The sequence below is a fragment of the Stegodyphus dumicola genome, chromosome X1 (assembly GCF_044657685.1).
Source record: "Stegodyphus dumicola isolate Sdum_Otavi_A_Nest chromosome X1, ASM4465768v1".
Taxonomy (NCBI): domain Eukaryota; kingdom Metazoa; phylum Arthropoda; class Arachnida; order Araneae; family Eresidae; genus Stegodyphus; species Stegodyphus dumicola.
In genome coordinates, this window is record NC_140780.1 from 166382663 (window position 1) to 166396235 (window position 13573).

The window sequence follows — 13573 nt, forward strand, 5'->3', positions numbered from 1 at the left end:
TATGTGCAAAGCTATATATAAGTCATCATTCAAATATTTTTCCAAGACTTTTGAACAATGGTATGCTAAATTGATAAGCGTTAAGGGGAATAATATGTTTGTGAGGTAAATGCTTGAGGCAGTAAATAATTCTGAGAAAAGGATCGGTTCTATTCAGTGCTGATGTGCACAAGAATGTTATTCTAGGGTTTTGAAACTAAAGGTTATAATTTGGAATAAGAATGAATTTCAATTTGATAGAATTTGCGGAATAAGTAGTCAGATAGTTTCTCATTCTGTAATTATTTGAAGCTGTGATTTTGAAATGAACATCAAAGGCTTTAATAAATCTCATTTGCCTTTAGTTGAAATTCAGTTGACGTAGTGTTCCTGTTAGTGGTAAATATGGTTCCTGCTAAAGAAACAAATGCAGTGCTGGTTTTAAATGCAAAAATTCATTCAGTTTGCAAAAGAAATGGAAATCTTGCTGCTACAAGGATGTTTAGGGTTGGTAAAAGCTCTTTATGTGAGTGGGAGAGGAAAATGGAATCACAATAATTAGTATGGCAAAGAATAAATGTGCTCTGCATAAAGGAGTAACAAAATGTTTTCAAGAAGGATGAAACAGACTTCGACGATGTACCTGAGGATATAACAGAAGATGAACAGACACAGTTTTCATGTTATCCGAAAATAAAAAAATTGAAGTTCATAAAATATGCCATTACTTTTAAATAAACAGTAGTTAAATACAGTCAAAAGTCGTTAATCCGGACTCGTCGGGACTTCGGCGATTCCGGATTATCGATTTTTCCGGATTATAGATCATCAGTTTAAATCTCGCAAGATGGCATACACAAATTCTAAAATTAAAAATATGAAACCGTATTTTAGGAAATAAAGAACAATTATGATCTAAAGGGTATCAAAATTTACAAAAAAAAGAAGCTTAATATTTATTTGTTTACTTTATTAAACATTTCTTTCAATGTAAGTTGTTTCGTTTTATGTGATAATACTTTCTCTTTAATTCTATAAACAGACATAATTTCCTGTTCAGTTAAAAAATTCCGCTGTTCAAGTCCCGTAATTGCTGTGCCGAGAATACCGACTAACTTGTCAATCAAAATTTTTTCGTTTTCACTAACCTCTCTGTCACCTTCTTCATGTCTTTATCCATTTTTTGCAGCAATTCCACTTTTTGTTTGACGGACATCGATACATACTTTCGTTTTGTAGATCCTTTGGGAGCTCCAGAATCGGAAATTGACATAATCGAAAGTTCAAGTTTACTTTTATAAAATTGCTCTTACGGTCTGCGAAAAATAATAAGCTGCATCCAATTCGAAGATTAAGGAATAACGCAAGCATCAACATTAACTGAAATAGATAATTGTATAATTTTAGCTTATACCGTTCGTTATACGTTAAACGCGCACGCGAAAACGTATTCTGCACTTGCGCACACGCATATGCGCAGACGTAAAAGGTCTTGCGCGCACGCGTAAACGCCTATGCGCATGTGTCAACGCGGCGCATGCGCAGAAAGTTTTTAGCTTTGAGGTCCGGATTATAGATCATTCCGGATTATGGGTGTCCGAATTAACGACTTTTGACTGTATATGTAGAAATCTAATTTTTGTATGTTCATCATTTCCTTATTTTTAAATCTGTCATTTTTACATCCAGCATATAATGTGCACCCCAAAATTCCGATCATATATTTTGTATTAAAAGAATGCATTATACATTGGGATGTATGGTATATATATATATATATATATATATATATATATATATGTATGTATGTTTGTACATATTTTTTTTCCAGCTTGGTCTTAATTAACTGATAGATATGAAGAATGCTTTAGATTCTGAGCATGTTGCAGATCTTGCACCAGTTGGACTGAAGTTGCTTAACAGATTTGAAATAGTAAGTGTTTTGAGTAAATTTCAGTTTATGTGAACCTGTCATTTTTTTCTTTGCATGTACAGTCAACTTCTGATTAGCTAGAGGCAGATCAACTGTGTTATGGATTAACCAAGTCTTGTCTAAAAAAAAGGAGTGAAGTTCATTTATTGCCAAGTGAGGGGAAGACTAGCCATTGACATAAAAGAAACTCAGCAATCCAAAAAGAAAAAATTGTGGGTTAATAGCAGTGATAGCCGTTGATGTCATAGTTGTTTTTAATCATACCATTATACAGTTTAAGTTATACTTAATCCCAAAGAATTCTGCAGAAATGAAAAGATTCTAATTGATTATTTGGTTTTAACTTGATGTCATTTTTCATGTTCCTTTGTAAATATTGTTCATGAATGCCATTTACAACTTCATTTCTTGTGATGTTCACTCTTTTATTTCAGTACATTCATTTTGTTTTCAAAACTGATTTAATTTGCATAATTTAGTGAACTTATTCTCAAGATTGCTTGAAAATACAAGTAAATTAGTTATAGTATTTTTGGATTTTCCTTCTTTCCCGAAAATGGTGTTTTTTAACTGCTTTCTTATTAACTGTGATTTTTACTTAATCACATGGTCACATTAACACAGTAAATCGGGTGTTGACTATATTTGTGCATTTAATATCAATGTTGGGGCATATGACTTAAGTTCTTTAAGTATATACCATTTTACTGATATCAGGTATGTTAACACTATGCTTGTATAATTCATATAACTAGCTAAATACATCTGCCCCCTGTCCCCCCACCCCCCAAAAAATTGTGTTTTTTTCTATTGAAGCCATTTGGTAATTATTTGTTCCTTAAAGATACATATTGATATAACATCAAAACTGATCTTTCATCGCTGTGTATAATATTAATCTGACAAAAAAAATTAAATTACAATTTTTTTAATTTTGGAAAAGTAGAAGTAATCGCTGGCACCTTTTTAATACAAGCCTAGTAGCACTAAGTTTTTTTCTTTTCTCCTCCCCCCCAAATGTTACTTTTTCTTCTTCATAGCCTTTCAGGTGCTTTTTCGTATTAATAAAGGATTTTAAAAAATGTTTTAAATGAATAAAGGCATATATGTTTCAAAACTATATTGGGGGTACAGTATTAAGAAAACAGGAAAATGAACTTTTTGATTTTTATACTTATTCTGATACCTCACTCATAGTGAATAACACAAAAATAATTTGCTTTGGTAGAAGTGGCAGTCATACTAAATTTATGATTGGATGGTTAAGACCACATCACAGAGAGGGTTTGCCATTGATGGGTCTGTTACTAGTGGCTCGTCAAAATATTTCATGAAGAAATAAAGTTGAAAGCACATAATAAGTGTGCACATAACTGAGTGCATAGAGGTTGATTAACCAAATTTAAAAATTACCATGCTATAAAGAAGTTAATATTTTCAAGCAAAACAGCTTCTGTTGATACTGAACAGTTTGCTGACTAATTCATTAAAGTCATCAATAGTGAAAAGTCAGAACACATGAATAATGCTGATGAAACTGGTCTTTTCTGGAAGTATGTGTCCGAAATTGATTGGCTACCTCTGTAGAATATGGCACAACTGATGTCAAAGATTCCAAAGCGAGATTAATGATTTTTTTCAATGTGCAACTGCTTCAGGAACACACAAATGTAACTTTTTCATAACTGAAAAAAATCTGATGTGTACACCACATGACTTCTTTGTATGGAATATTAAATTATACACATTTTTTCCTGCATTTCATTTAAACATATTTCCTCGAATTTTATTAGAGATATATTTGTCATTCAATTAATTCTGTTCTAAATTCGTGGCAAGGCAAAAATACATAAAACTGCAAATATCTTCATTAAAAATTTTAAAATATAGCAAAAAAATAAAACACCAAATACAGTTAAAACAATTTTAACAATTAAAATTAGAGTTTCTACACAAAAACAAGCAATTTGGCCAGCGGGCAACAAGGCAAATATTTCGGTGCACAGAACTAAAAGTTTCCTTTTGGCCCCACTCGGCAAAAACACTGAAGGTGCAAAAAGACTTAATTAACTATTCTGATCAAATGTAAACAAATAAATATGACTGCAATGGTAAGGAAAATTAGGCTTAACTGCACTTAAAGAAATTTTAAATTAAGACACAATAACACATCGAATAAATGCTAATTCAAAAGTAAAAAACAAAAATCAGCATTATATTTTCAAAATTTTCACAGGACTAGTTTCGATGGTTTGTCGAACCACCATCCTCAGCTGCAAAACCGCAAATGAACAAGATAGGAAATAATGATTAGATAAGATAAGAAAGCCTGGAAAAGAATAAGCAAGTGGCGCCATCTGTGGTGAAACCAAAACTAAAACATAATTTCTTTAAAGGCCGAAGGCAAAGATGGATTGGAATTAAGATCGTTAACTAGAACAGAAAGATTTTTTTGAATGTGAAATGCCTCTAGAAAATCCAGTTCTCCAATGGAAGATGTTTTTTGAATAATTTTGGCAGCAGAAAAATTGAAAGTGTGATTTTCGGACCAACAATGTTGAGCAACAGAAGACTTCTGTGTTTCCTTTTTTCTAACGTATGCCTCATGTTCCTTGACGCGAAATTTTAAGGCTTTCTTAGTTTGACCAATGTAAATTAAACCACACTGGCAAGGAATCCTATAAATACCCCAGGAATTCACATCCGAAATGGGGTCCTTGAGTATGGAACTCGGAATTTTATTGACGGGCGAATAAACAACCCGAAAGATAAATTTCTGCAAAATATGTGCAGCTTTATAGCTAATTGATGAAAAGAAGGGAATGACAACAGAATTTTTAAATTTTTATAATCTCCAAAAACAAGAGTGTGCCTTTTAGTGTGTTGAGATGAGAATTTTTTAACTGCTTGATTAATAATGTTGGGTGAAAAGCCCCTGTCAATAGCTATTGCTTTTAAATAATTTAGTTCTTCATCAAGGGCTAGTTTGGAGGAGCAAACTTGAAGAGCACGGAAAACATAGGAATAAAATGAAGCTAACTTTTGTTTAGTCGGATGACATGATTTAAAGTGTGGTGGAAGGCAAACCGATGAAGGTTTACGGTAAACCAAAGTACTGAAGTTGGATGTTACGTGTGACTAGAATGTCGAGAAACGGAAGAGAATTGCAAGTCTCAAGTTCAAAAGTGAACTGAATAGCAGGATCAATAGAATTCATTGTTGAAAGAACTTTATTTAAATCATCTTTATTACTTTCAAACAGGGTAAAAGTATCGTCAATGTAGCGAAACCATGCCGGGAAGTTTAAAGTTTCAAACAATTTTGATTCATAATAATGCACGTAGATATCAGCCAGGATGGGACTGAGGGGGCTTCCCATGGCTAATCCCTCAGTTTGCTTGTAATATTTATTTTGGAAAACAATTGCAATTTTCAATAAGCTATAAAGTTGCACATGTTTTGCAGAAATTTAACTTTCGGGTTGTTTATTCTCCCATCAATAAAATTCCGAGTTCCATACTCAAGGACCCCATTTCGGATATGAATTCCTGGGGTATTTATATGATTCCTTGCCAGTGTGGTTTAATTTACATTGGCCAAACTAAGAGTGCCTTAAAATTTTGTGTCAAGGAACATGAGGCATATGTTAGGAAAAAGGAAACACAGAAGTCTTCTGTTGCTCAACATTGTTGGTCCGAAAATCACACTTTCAATTTTTCTGCTGCCAAAATTATTCAAAAAACATCTTCCATTGGAGAACTGGATTTTCTAGAGGCATTTCACATTCAAAAAAATCTTTCTATTCTAGTTAACGATCCTAATTCCAATCCATCTTTGCCTTCGGCCTTTAAAGAAATTATGTTTTAGTTCTGGTTTCACCAACAGATGGCGCCACTTGCTTATTTTTGTCCAGGCCAACGAGATAGTATACTGGTAGAGAGCATATTGCAACCTTCAACCGGTTCCAACATTAGTGTCACGTGACTGCTGCGCGAATTCCGAAAGTCCGGAAATACTTTACATTGCTTTCTATGGGACGAAAGACTGCTGCTCTGCTTGGTTACATAAAATTTAAGTAAAAATGGTTATTCGCTGCAGCGCCTGCGGATGTAAAGAAAGTTTCGTGAAAGGAGGACTTGTAACCTTTCATAGGTAAGTTAAAACTGCATGATTTATTATTTTATTTTCAGTATTTTTGTCATTTTACTATCTCTGTTGAATTGGTTGGAAAGTTTCAGCCATATTGTATAAGAAAATTGCCGCCGTATATGACATTTTCAGCATGTATTATTAGCATCAAAATGTATTAAATACTGTGACACAATTTACTGGAATCACCCTTTACAAATAATTGAATTTTATATGTTTTTTCCGTGTATTCCGTTGAAATAGAAAGCTGCACCAATTGGCGTTAACCTTTTTTCGCCAAGTCGTACGCGTTTTGATTTCATAAACAATTACTGCCTGCAATAAAAAAAAGAAAAATGCTATTATTAGCATTAAATTATTGAGAAAAGATTGTGCGATATGTTTACTTTGTTTAAAAAAAAGCTGAAGATCTTGATTCATGCAACATTGAACATAAACAGTTAAACAGCATTATTTTAAAAATCAGATTACTTTTATAAAGCTCAATGCTTTATCATTATTTTCTATAAAATCAATTAAAATAATCTGGATTATAATTCTGTCTCATCTACGATGCTGTTAGAAATTTATTGTAATTGAAAAAATGTGATGTGAAAAACTTACCATATTTTAAATAGTATTTAAAAAAAAAAAAAAAGGAGAGTGAGAGAATTTTTAACTGTAATATCGTTTTGATCCTAATAATAAATAGAGTTGAAGTTTGTTACCGTTTGATACATATTCAATATAAAATATTTGTTATAGTTAATAAATTTAAACAAATTTAAATTTAATTTTTAACAAATACGTATAAAAGTAAAAAAGCAAATTTAAATCCTAAAAAAAGCCAAAATAGTTTTTAAAAAAAATGTGCAAACATATAAAAGATTTAATACTCGAACTAATCTACAATATCATTTAAATTCAGAAGCATAATCAAGCAAATCAAGTGCAAAATAAATCCATTATTTGTTAAAAATTATTTGTTAAAAATTTATTATTTGTTAAATTAATAAATTATTTGTTAAAATCATCATTATTTGTTAAAAATTAAATTAAAATTTGTTTAAATTTAAATTTCATTCCTTGCAGCAATGGCGCAAAGAATATTTAATTAAATTTGTATTTAAATTTAATTTTTTTAATTAAATTCAATTTATTCTTATGAAATAATGTTATAGTTAATAAGATGTATTGATCCCCGCCATGACATACACGAGTGTGGAAATCAGTAATTAAGATTGCATTATTTTGTCCCAGTAATATAATCTCAAGAAAAGAGAGGCAATCAATGGCAAAATACATATAATACAATGTGATTTTCTTTTTCTCTTTAGGATGCAATGCATTAAAATTAAACGAGATTTTTTTACCTTCTCAAATATTATAACAGTAGTGCAATTAATTTTTTAACGTTATTCAAAATTAAAGTTTCCATCTCAATTTTTTATTATTTACTTTAGATTTTCTTCCTAAAATTATTTAACCTAAACATCTTAAACAATGGTGCAAATAATTTAAAGCGATTATTAAAAATATAGATAAAATATTCAGGAAAAAAAGGGGTTAAGTTATATCTAAATATAATTGTAAAAAATCGAACAACCTAATTCGAGGCCGTTGTCTGCTGACTGCTAACAGACGGAAATAAAAAGCACTACCTGCCATATCAAAAGCGTGCCAAACTGGCGATGAACAGCCTAAGCTATCACTCCCCAAGAGCGCCAAGAGCATTAGTCACGTGGTATATGTTGGAGACACCCTAGCAGACGAATTCTCTGTGGGTGAGCCGTCTACCTGTTATATGAAGTTGTTGGTCCAGGCTTTCTTATCTTATCTAATCATTATTTCCTATCTTGTTCATTTGCGGTTTTGCAGCTGAGGATGGTGGTTCGGTAAAACCATCGAAACTAGTCCTGTGAAAATTTTGAAAATATAACGCTGATTTTTGTTGTTTGATTTCTGAATTAAAATTTTAAATTGTTGATAATTCTACAACCATTGCATGCAGATTTACTAAAGGCATAAAAACCTTAACGGAAACATAAGACTAACATATTTCAATCATTTTTAAAGCAGAAAATGCACAATTTACCAACATGTAAGAATAAAATAAAACTGAGCTTACTGAGCCAAGTAACAGAGTGGGTATATATGTATATGTATTTATATACCGGGTAATCAAAAAGTCAGTATAAATTTGAAAACTTAATAAATCACTTGCGACTTCAGGTAACCCCAAAGCCAATAATCGCACGGACTGAGGTCTGGGGACCTGGGAGGCCAAGCATTACGAAAGTGGCGGCTGAGCACACGATCATCACCAAACGATGCGCGCAAGAGATCTTTCACGCGTCTAGCGATATGGGGTGGAGCGCCATCCTGCATAAAAATCGTACGTTCCAGCAGGTGTTTATCAGCCGGGCTGGGGACGATGCAATTCTGTAACATATCTACCTATACCTACCTATCACCCGTCACAGTAGCAGTTACAAAATCAGAATCACTCATTTCCTCGAAGAAAAAAAGGTCCGATAACAGTAGATGTGGTAAATCCAACCCATACCGTGACTTTCTCGTCGTGCAATGGAGTTTCCACGACAGTTCTAGGATTTTTGGTAGCCCAAATTCTGCAGTTGTGGGCGTTGACAGACCCTCGGAGCGTGAAATGAGCTTCATCGGTCCACAACACGTTACTCAACCAATCGTCATCTTCCACCATCTTTTGAAACGCCCGCACCGCAAATGCCATCCGCTTCACTAAATCGCCAGGTAACAGTTCATGATGCCGATGGATTTTGTATGGATAGCATCGGAGGGTACGCCTAAGTGCCAACCAAACAGTAGTGTATGAAATGCCCGTGCGACTGCATGAGCGCTGACTTTTCCGTACATAGACGAACCCGCTACAGTCTCCATTTCTTCCTGAACTGTCTCAGCAGCATTACGCATTGTGCTCGGTCGGCCACTACGGGGTCTATCTTGTAAACAACCCGTGGCCTCGAACTTCGAAATCATTCTTGCCACACCTGCATTTGTCAACGGACCTTTACCCGTTCGAATCCCCTTCCTATGGCGATAGGATCGTAACGCTGAACTAGCACATTCCCTATTCTGATAATACAGCTTCACTAAAAGCGCCTTTTCAGGTAACGTCAACATGCTGCGACTGCTGGTGCATCTGATTCTCTCTCTCATTACAGCTCCTTTTATACATGATTTTCATGCACAGTCACTGACGTTTTGCTGTCCAGCGCCATCTGTTGGACATTTTTTAAACTTTTTTGGTTCTAATAAAACCCCATGTCATTCTAAGCATGCGTGTCAATTTTTACCTCTCTATCTACATTATTCCGTGATTTATTTAAATTTTCAAATTTATACTGACTTTTTGATCACCCGGTACTTTTGGTGCGGCCAATTGCAACCAGAATTGGAGGTGCACAACTACAATTTATAGCAGTCCTGTATACAAAATTTCAACGTCTAATGCTACTTGTTTTTGAGTTACACCAGTCACATACATATCTACAGATGCCACGAAAATAATCTCTTCTGAATCCCTTTTAAATCAATTTTATAATTCGTTCAGGAGGGAAAAGTCCTTTATTCTTTCCTTACATACAGATGTCATGCAAAAACATTGTTAAATTGCATTAGGTAGTAGTCAAAGTGAATATTTCCATGAAATATGATATCCGGAATTTTTCGTAATTACAATACTTCCTTTGCTTTGTACAAGGAAGTAAAATCACATGTTCTTGGGCATTTAAAGGAATAATGATTTTCTCTGTCACTTGTCGTTTGAATAAACAAGAATGAATGACATAAAAATAAATGAATGTGATATAAAAATCATTTCACACATTAGGCTTCATTGATTTACTGAATGAGGCAAAAATTGTCCTGATTAGACAACTATTCAGCTCATTTTTCACTTAAGTGTTTAGTAAAAGACAATGTCTCCATCGTACTTTTTCATCCAAATTGTGCATCCATCATTTAGCCAATGAATAGTAGTGCTTACTGCCATTTGCAGATGACATAGCTTTGGTCTCCAGAAGCAAACGATATCTAATAGAAGTGTTTGAAGCTATTGAGAGGGAGGCTAAACCAGTGGGCCTTATTATTACTTAAGATAAAACTAAGTATGTGACTACTATTGGAAATACTTACACTCTAACTTGCATATTAACTACATACTCGCTTAATTGGGGATTATAAATTTGAAACGGTTATGGATTTCATTTATCTGGGATTGATGTTTAACAAAAACAGCGATATCCTACCTGAAATAAAGAAAAGTATTGTTGTGGTTAATAAAGCTTTTTATGGATTAATGCATTTATTTAGATCTGGCACTTTATCTGGAAAGACAAAGCTGTTACTCTGTAAGACCCTAATCCGACCTCTTGACTTTCGCTTAGGAAACTTGGACTATTTATGTTAGAGGAGGAAAGGATCTTGGGTACTTTTGAATGCAAGGTCTTGAGAAGTGTTTTCAGAGGAGCTCAGGAAAATGGTATCTTATTTAGCAGATGCAGCACCAAATTATACCAAATGTTCAAGGAGCACGATGTTGTTCATTACATTAAAATAAGCTGCCTCAGTTGGGCTGGGAATTTTATCCATATGAATGACAGTAAAATTCTAAAAGAAATATTTTCGGCTAGATCAAGTATCACAAGAAGAAAAGGAAGACCTGGACTTCCATGGATAGATGATGTAGAGGAGGATTGTTTGGGCCTTGAAACTAAAAATTGAAGGAGTTTGGCTGCTAGTAGAACAGGTTGGAAATGTTTTTTTCAGAAGGCATGGGCCTACCTTAGGCTGTTGCACCATGGATAATGATATCAAAGTGCTGTATGCCATGAGTTGGAGATGTGAAATAGCCTTTTTAAAATCTATGCTAAATTTCCTGAACTGTAGCAAGATCATACTTTTTTTTTTTTAAATATTTTAACAATCTAAAATCTGCTGTGCAGCACATTACTGGGGCATGGGAGGACATGTCTACAAATAATAAAAGTGCTTGCGATAATGTTTAACTAGCTACCGTATGGTGCTGATGATTTTTTAAGGTTTTTGGGTACGATATGGGGGGATTTCCAAGTAATGGAATTTATATAGAAATGAGAAGTGACAATAAATGAAGGTAACATAACATAAATTTTGCATTGGTATGACAATGCCCCAATCATACGTCTGCTAACGGGTACAAAATCAGTTGTATCATATCGCTACTGATAATGAAGAAAGTAACAGAGAGTTAAGAATGGAAAGGTTTTGATCGAGTAAAAATTCTCAACATGACAGTTACACGACTTGAACAGTGAAGCATTGTAACTGAACAAGAAATTGTATGTATCAATAAAATAATAAAATTAAAAAAAAATATTTAAAAAAAGGAGGAGGAGGGAAAACACTGCTTAAATACTTACATTGAAAGAAATTTAATGTTAAGCAAGTCAAAGAAGTTACAGGACTTGAACAATGAAGCATTGTAACTGAATAAGAAATTGTATCTATATGCGAAATAATTAACTGAGTTCTTCCCCTCCCCAAAATTTTGATGCTTTTAATGCCATAAATGCTTCGTTATTTCAGAAACAAATATTTCATTTTTTATTTCATAATTTCTACATGTCCTTTTTACTGAATTTTAAGCCGACTACTAGCTAAGTGGTAAAGTCACTAAATGCTGGTAATTTGACCTGGGTTCAATTTCAGGTAAATGGGCATTTTTTTTAATTACCCTGCATGTAATATGCATTCGAGCCAGTTTCCATATGAAAGTTCTCAACAAAAACATCCCTTCCCTTAGGCAGAATGCCCTCTTATGCTTTGCTGTAATCAAACAAACCTCATTTACTAAATATAAAGTGATGCTCTAAAATCTAGAAAATTTTAAAATCGAAAATTGTCAAAATCTTCACAGATTTCGGATCTCTTACATAGTCCTGTATTGATTGAAAACTTATTGGTTAACTATTTTATGCTACAGAAAATGATAGAAAGAATTATTAAAAGTTTATGATGTTGGCAATGTAATCAATCAACATGAAAGAGTTGTGGGGACCCTAGAATTTAAAGCATGCACTGTTTATTTCAGATTTTGCAGTAATTTGGTTATATCTTTATGACATATATAAAAATCATATTGCCAAATTGATGTTTTAGGAAATGAAAGAATATTGAATCTGACAGCATAAGATTGAGCAGAAATCTGATTTTCAGCTGTAATTTCAGATTTCTTATTTTTGTTCATTTAGCTGCTTCTGGGTTAGTAGGTTCTGGTGAGTCAATTGCTTGCTTGTTTTGCTGAAGTTTTGGTTAGTTAAAGGTGAACAGAAAATATGCAGAGGAATGACGACTATAAAGAGAAAAAGAATTTGGTGAATATTGGTAATTAACAGTAATATATATGAATTGACTTGTTCTGTTTCCTGTCGATGGCTATATATCACAATAAAATAACACCACACACACTCAAACTTTGAATACATTTATTTTTCATAGCGACACTCTGGCACTAGGTTTCACCTTACAGCGTAACATATGAATCGCAACTCCGAATGTACTACAAAAATCAAGCTTCTCACAGAATATATTTGAGCGCCAATTCTGGTGGTGCATGCGCTATTAGCCAAGATTCTGCTGTAACACCAAGTATTTCTCAGCTAATACAAAACACTCCCAGCGTTGAAATTAACAATTTCAAAACTATTATTACAATAAATGTAAATATAAAGAAGTAATTTATTGTATAATATATCTACAATAAATTACTTCACAATAACAAATCACAATATTTAAGAATATACATTCAAATTATTACAACAAATACCAGTTTATAATAGAAATAAACAATCATTCTACAGGAAGCAGACATATATCTCAAACATTTCGTTTTAGCAAATGTTGATTAGGCAATCTTACAGTTACTACTCTTATTTTGTTATCCCAACCATGAAAAACCTCAGCTATTCTCTCCACTAAACATTTAGTTGAAGTCAAATTTTCATCTTTTATTAATACAAGAGTTCCCAACTGAACGTCTTCCTTTAAAAATTTCTACTGGTAATGTTCTCATAAGATAATCACATTTCCATAATTTCCAAATTTTTTGTGTATACTTAGGGATTCTTTGCCATTTAGAAAATTTTGTTTTCATTTATGTTGGATAAATCTGGCTCAGCAAGAGTTGTGATAGGTCTACCAACCAAAAGTGACCTGGGGGCAAAGCTTCAAAATTATTGTAATCAGCTGAAATTGGAGTAAGAGGACTTGAGTTCAATACTCCTTCAATTTCAGTTAAAACAGTTAAAAATTCTTCTAAAGATAAGCACTGATTACCAATAACTCTCTTTAAATGACTCTTAAATGATTTAACCACGGCCTCCCGAATTCTGCCGAAATTTTGGCGACTTTGGAGGAATGAATTTCCACTCTATGCCTTCAGTGGTATAAAAACTCGCTAAATTCTCATCTGGACACTCAACAAATTTTTGCAATTTTTTGAGTTCTACACTA

The 13573-nt window shown here is 33.2% G+C and overlaps 1 protein-coding gene across 3 annotated transcripts in view; it reads left to right on the forward strand.

Annotated features, from left to right (window-relative positions):
• LOC118203041 (tau-tubulin kinase homolog Asator-like) overlaps positions 1-13573 on the forward strand; it is a 156553-nt gene that overhangs the window by 14045 nt on the left and 128935 nt on the right. For all 3 annotated transcript variants that reach the window (XM_085807743.1, XM_085807741.1, XM_085807742.1), the window contains one exon: positions 1811-1912. In XM_085807743.1, the coding sequence (XP_085663869.1) occupies positions 1835-1912 (78 nt within the window). In that variant the 5' untranslated portion in view covers positions 1811-1834. The remainder of the gene's footprint in view (positions 1-1810; positions 1913-13573) is intronic.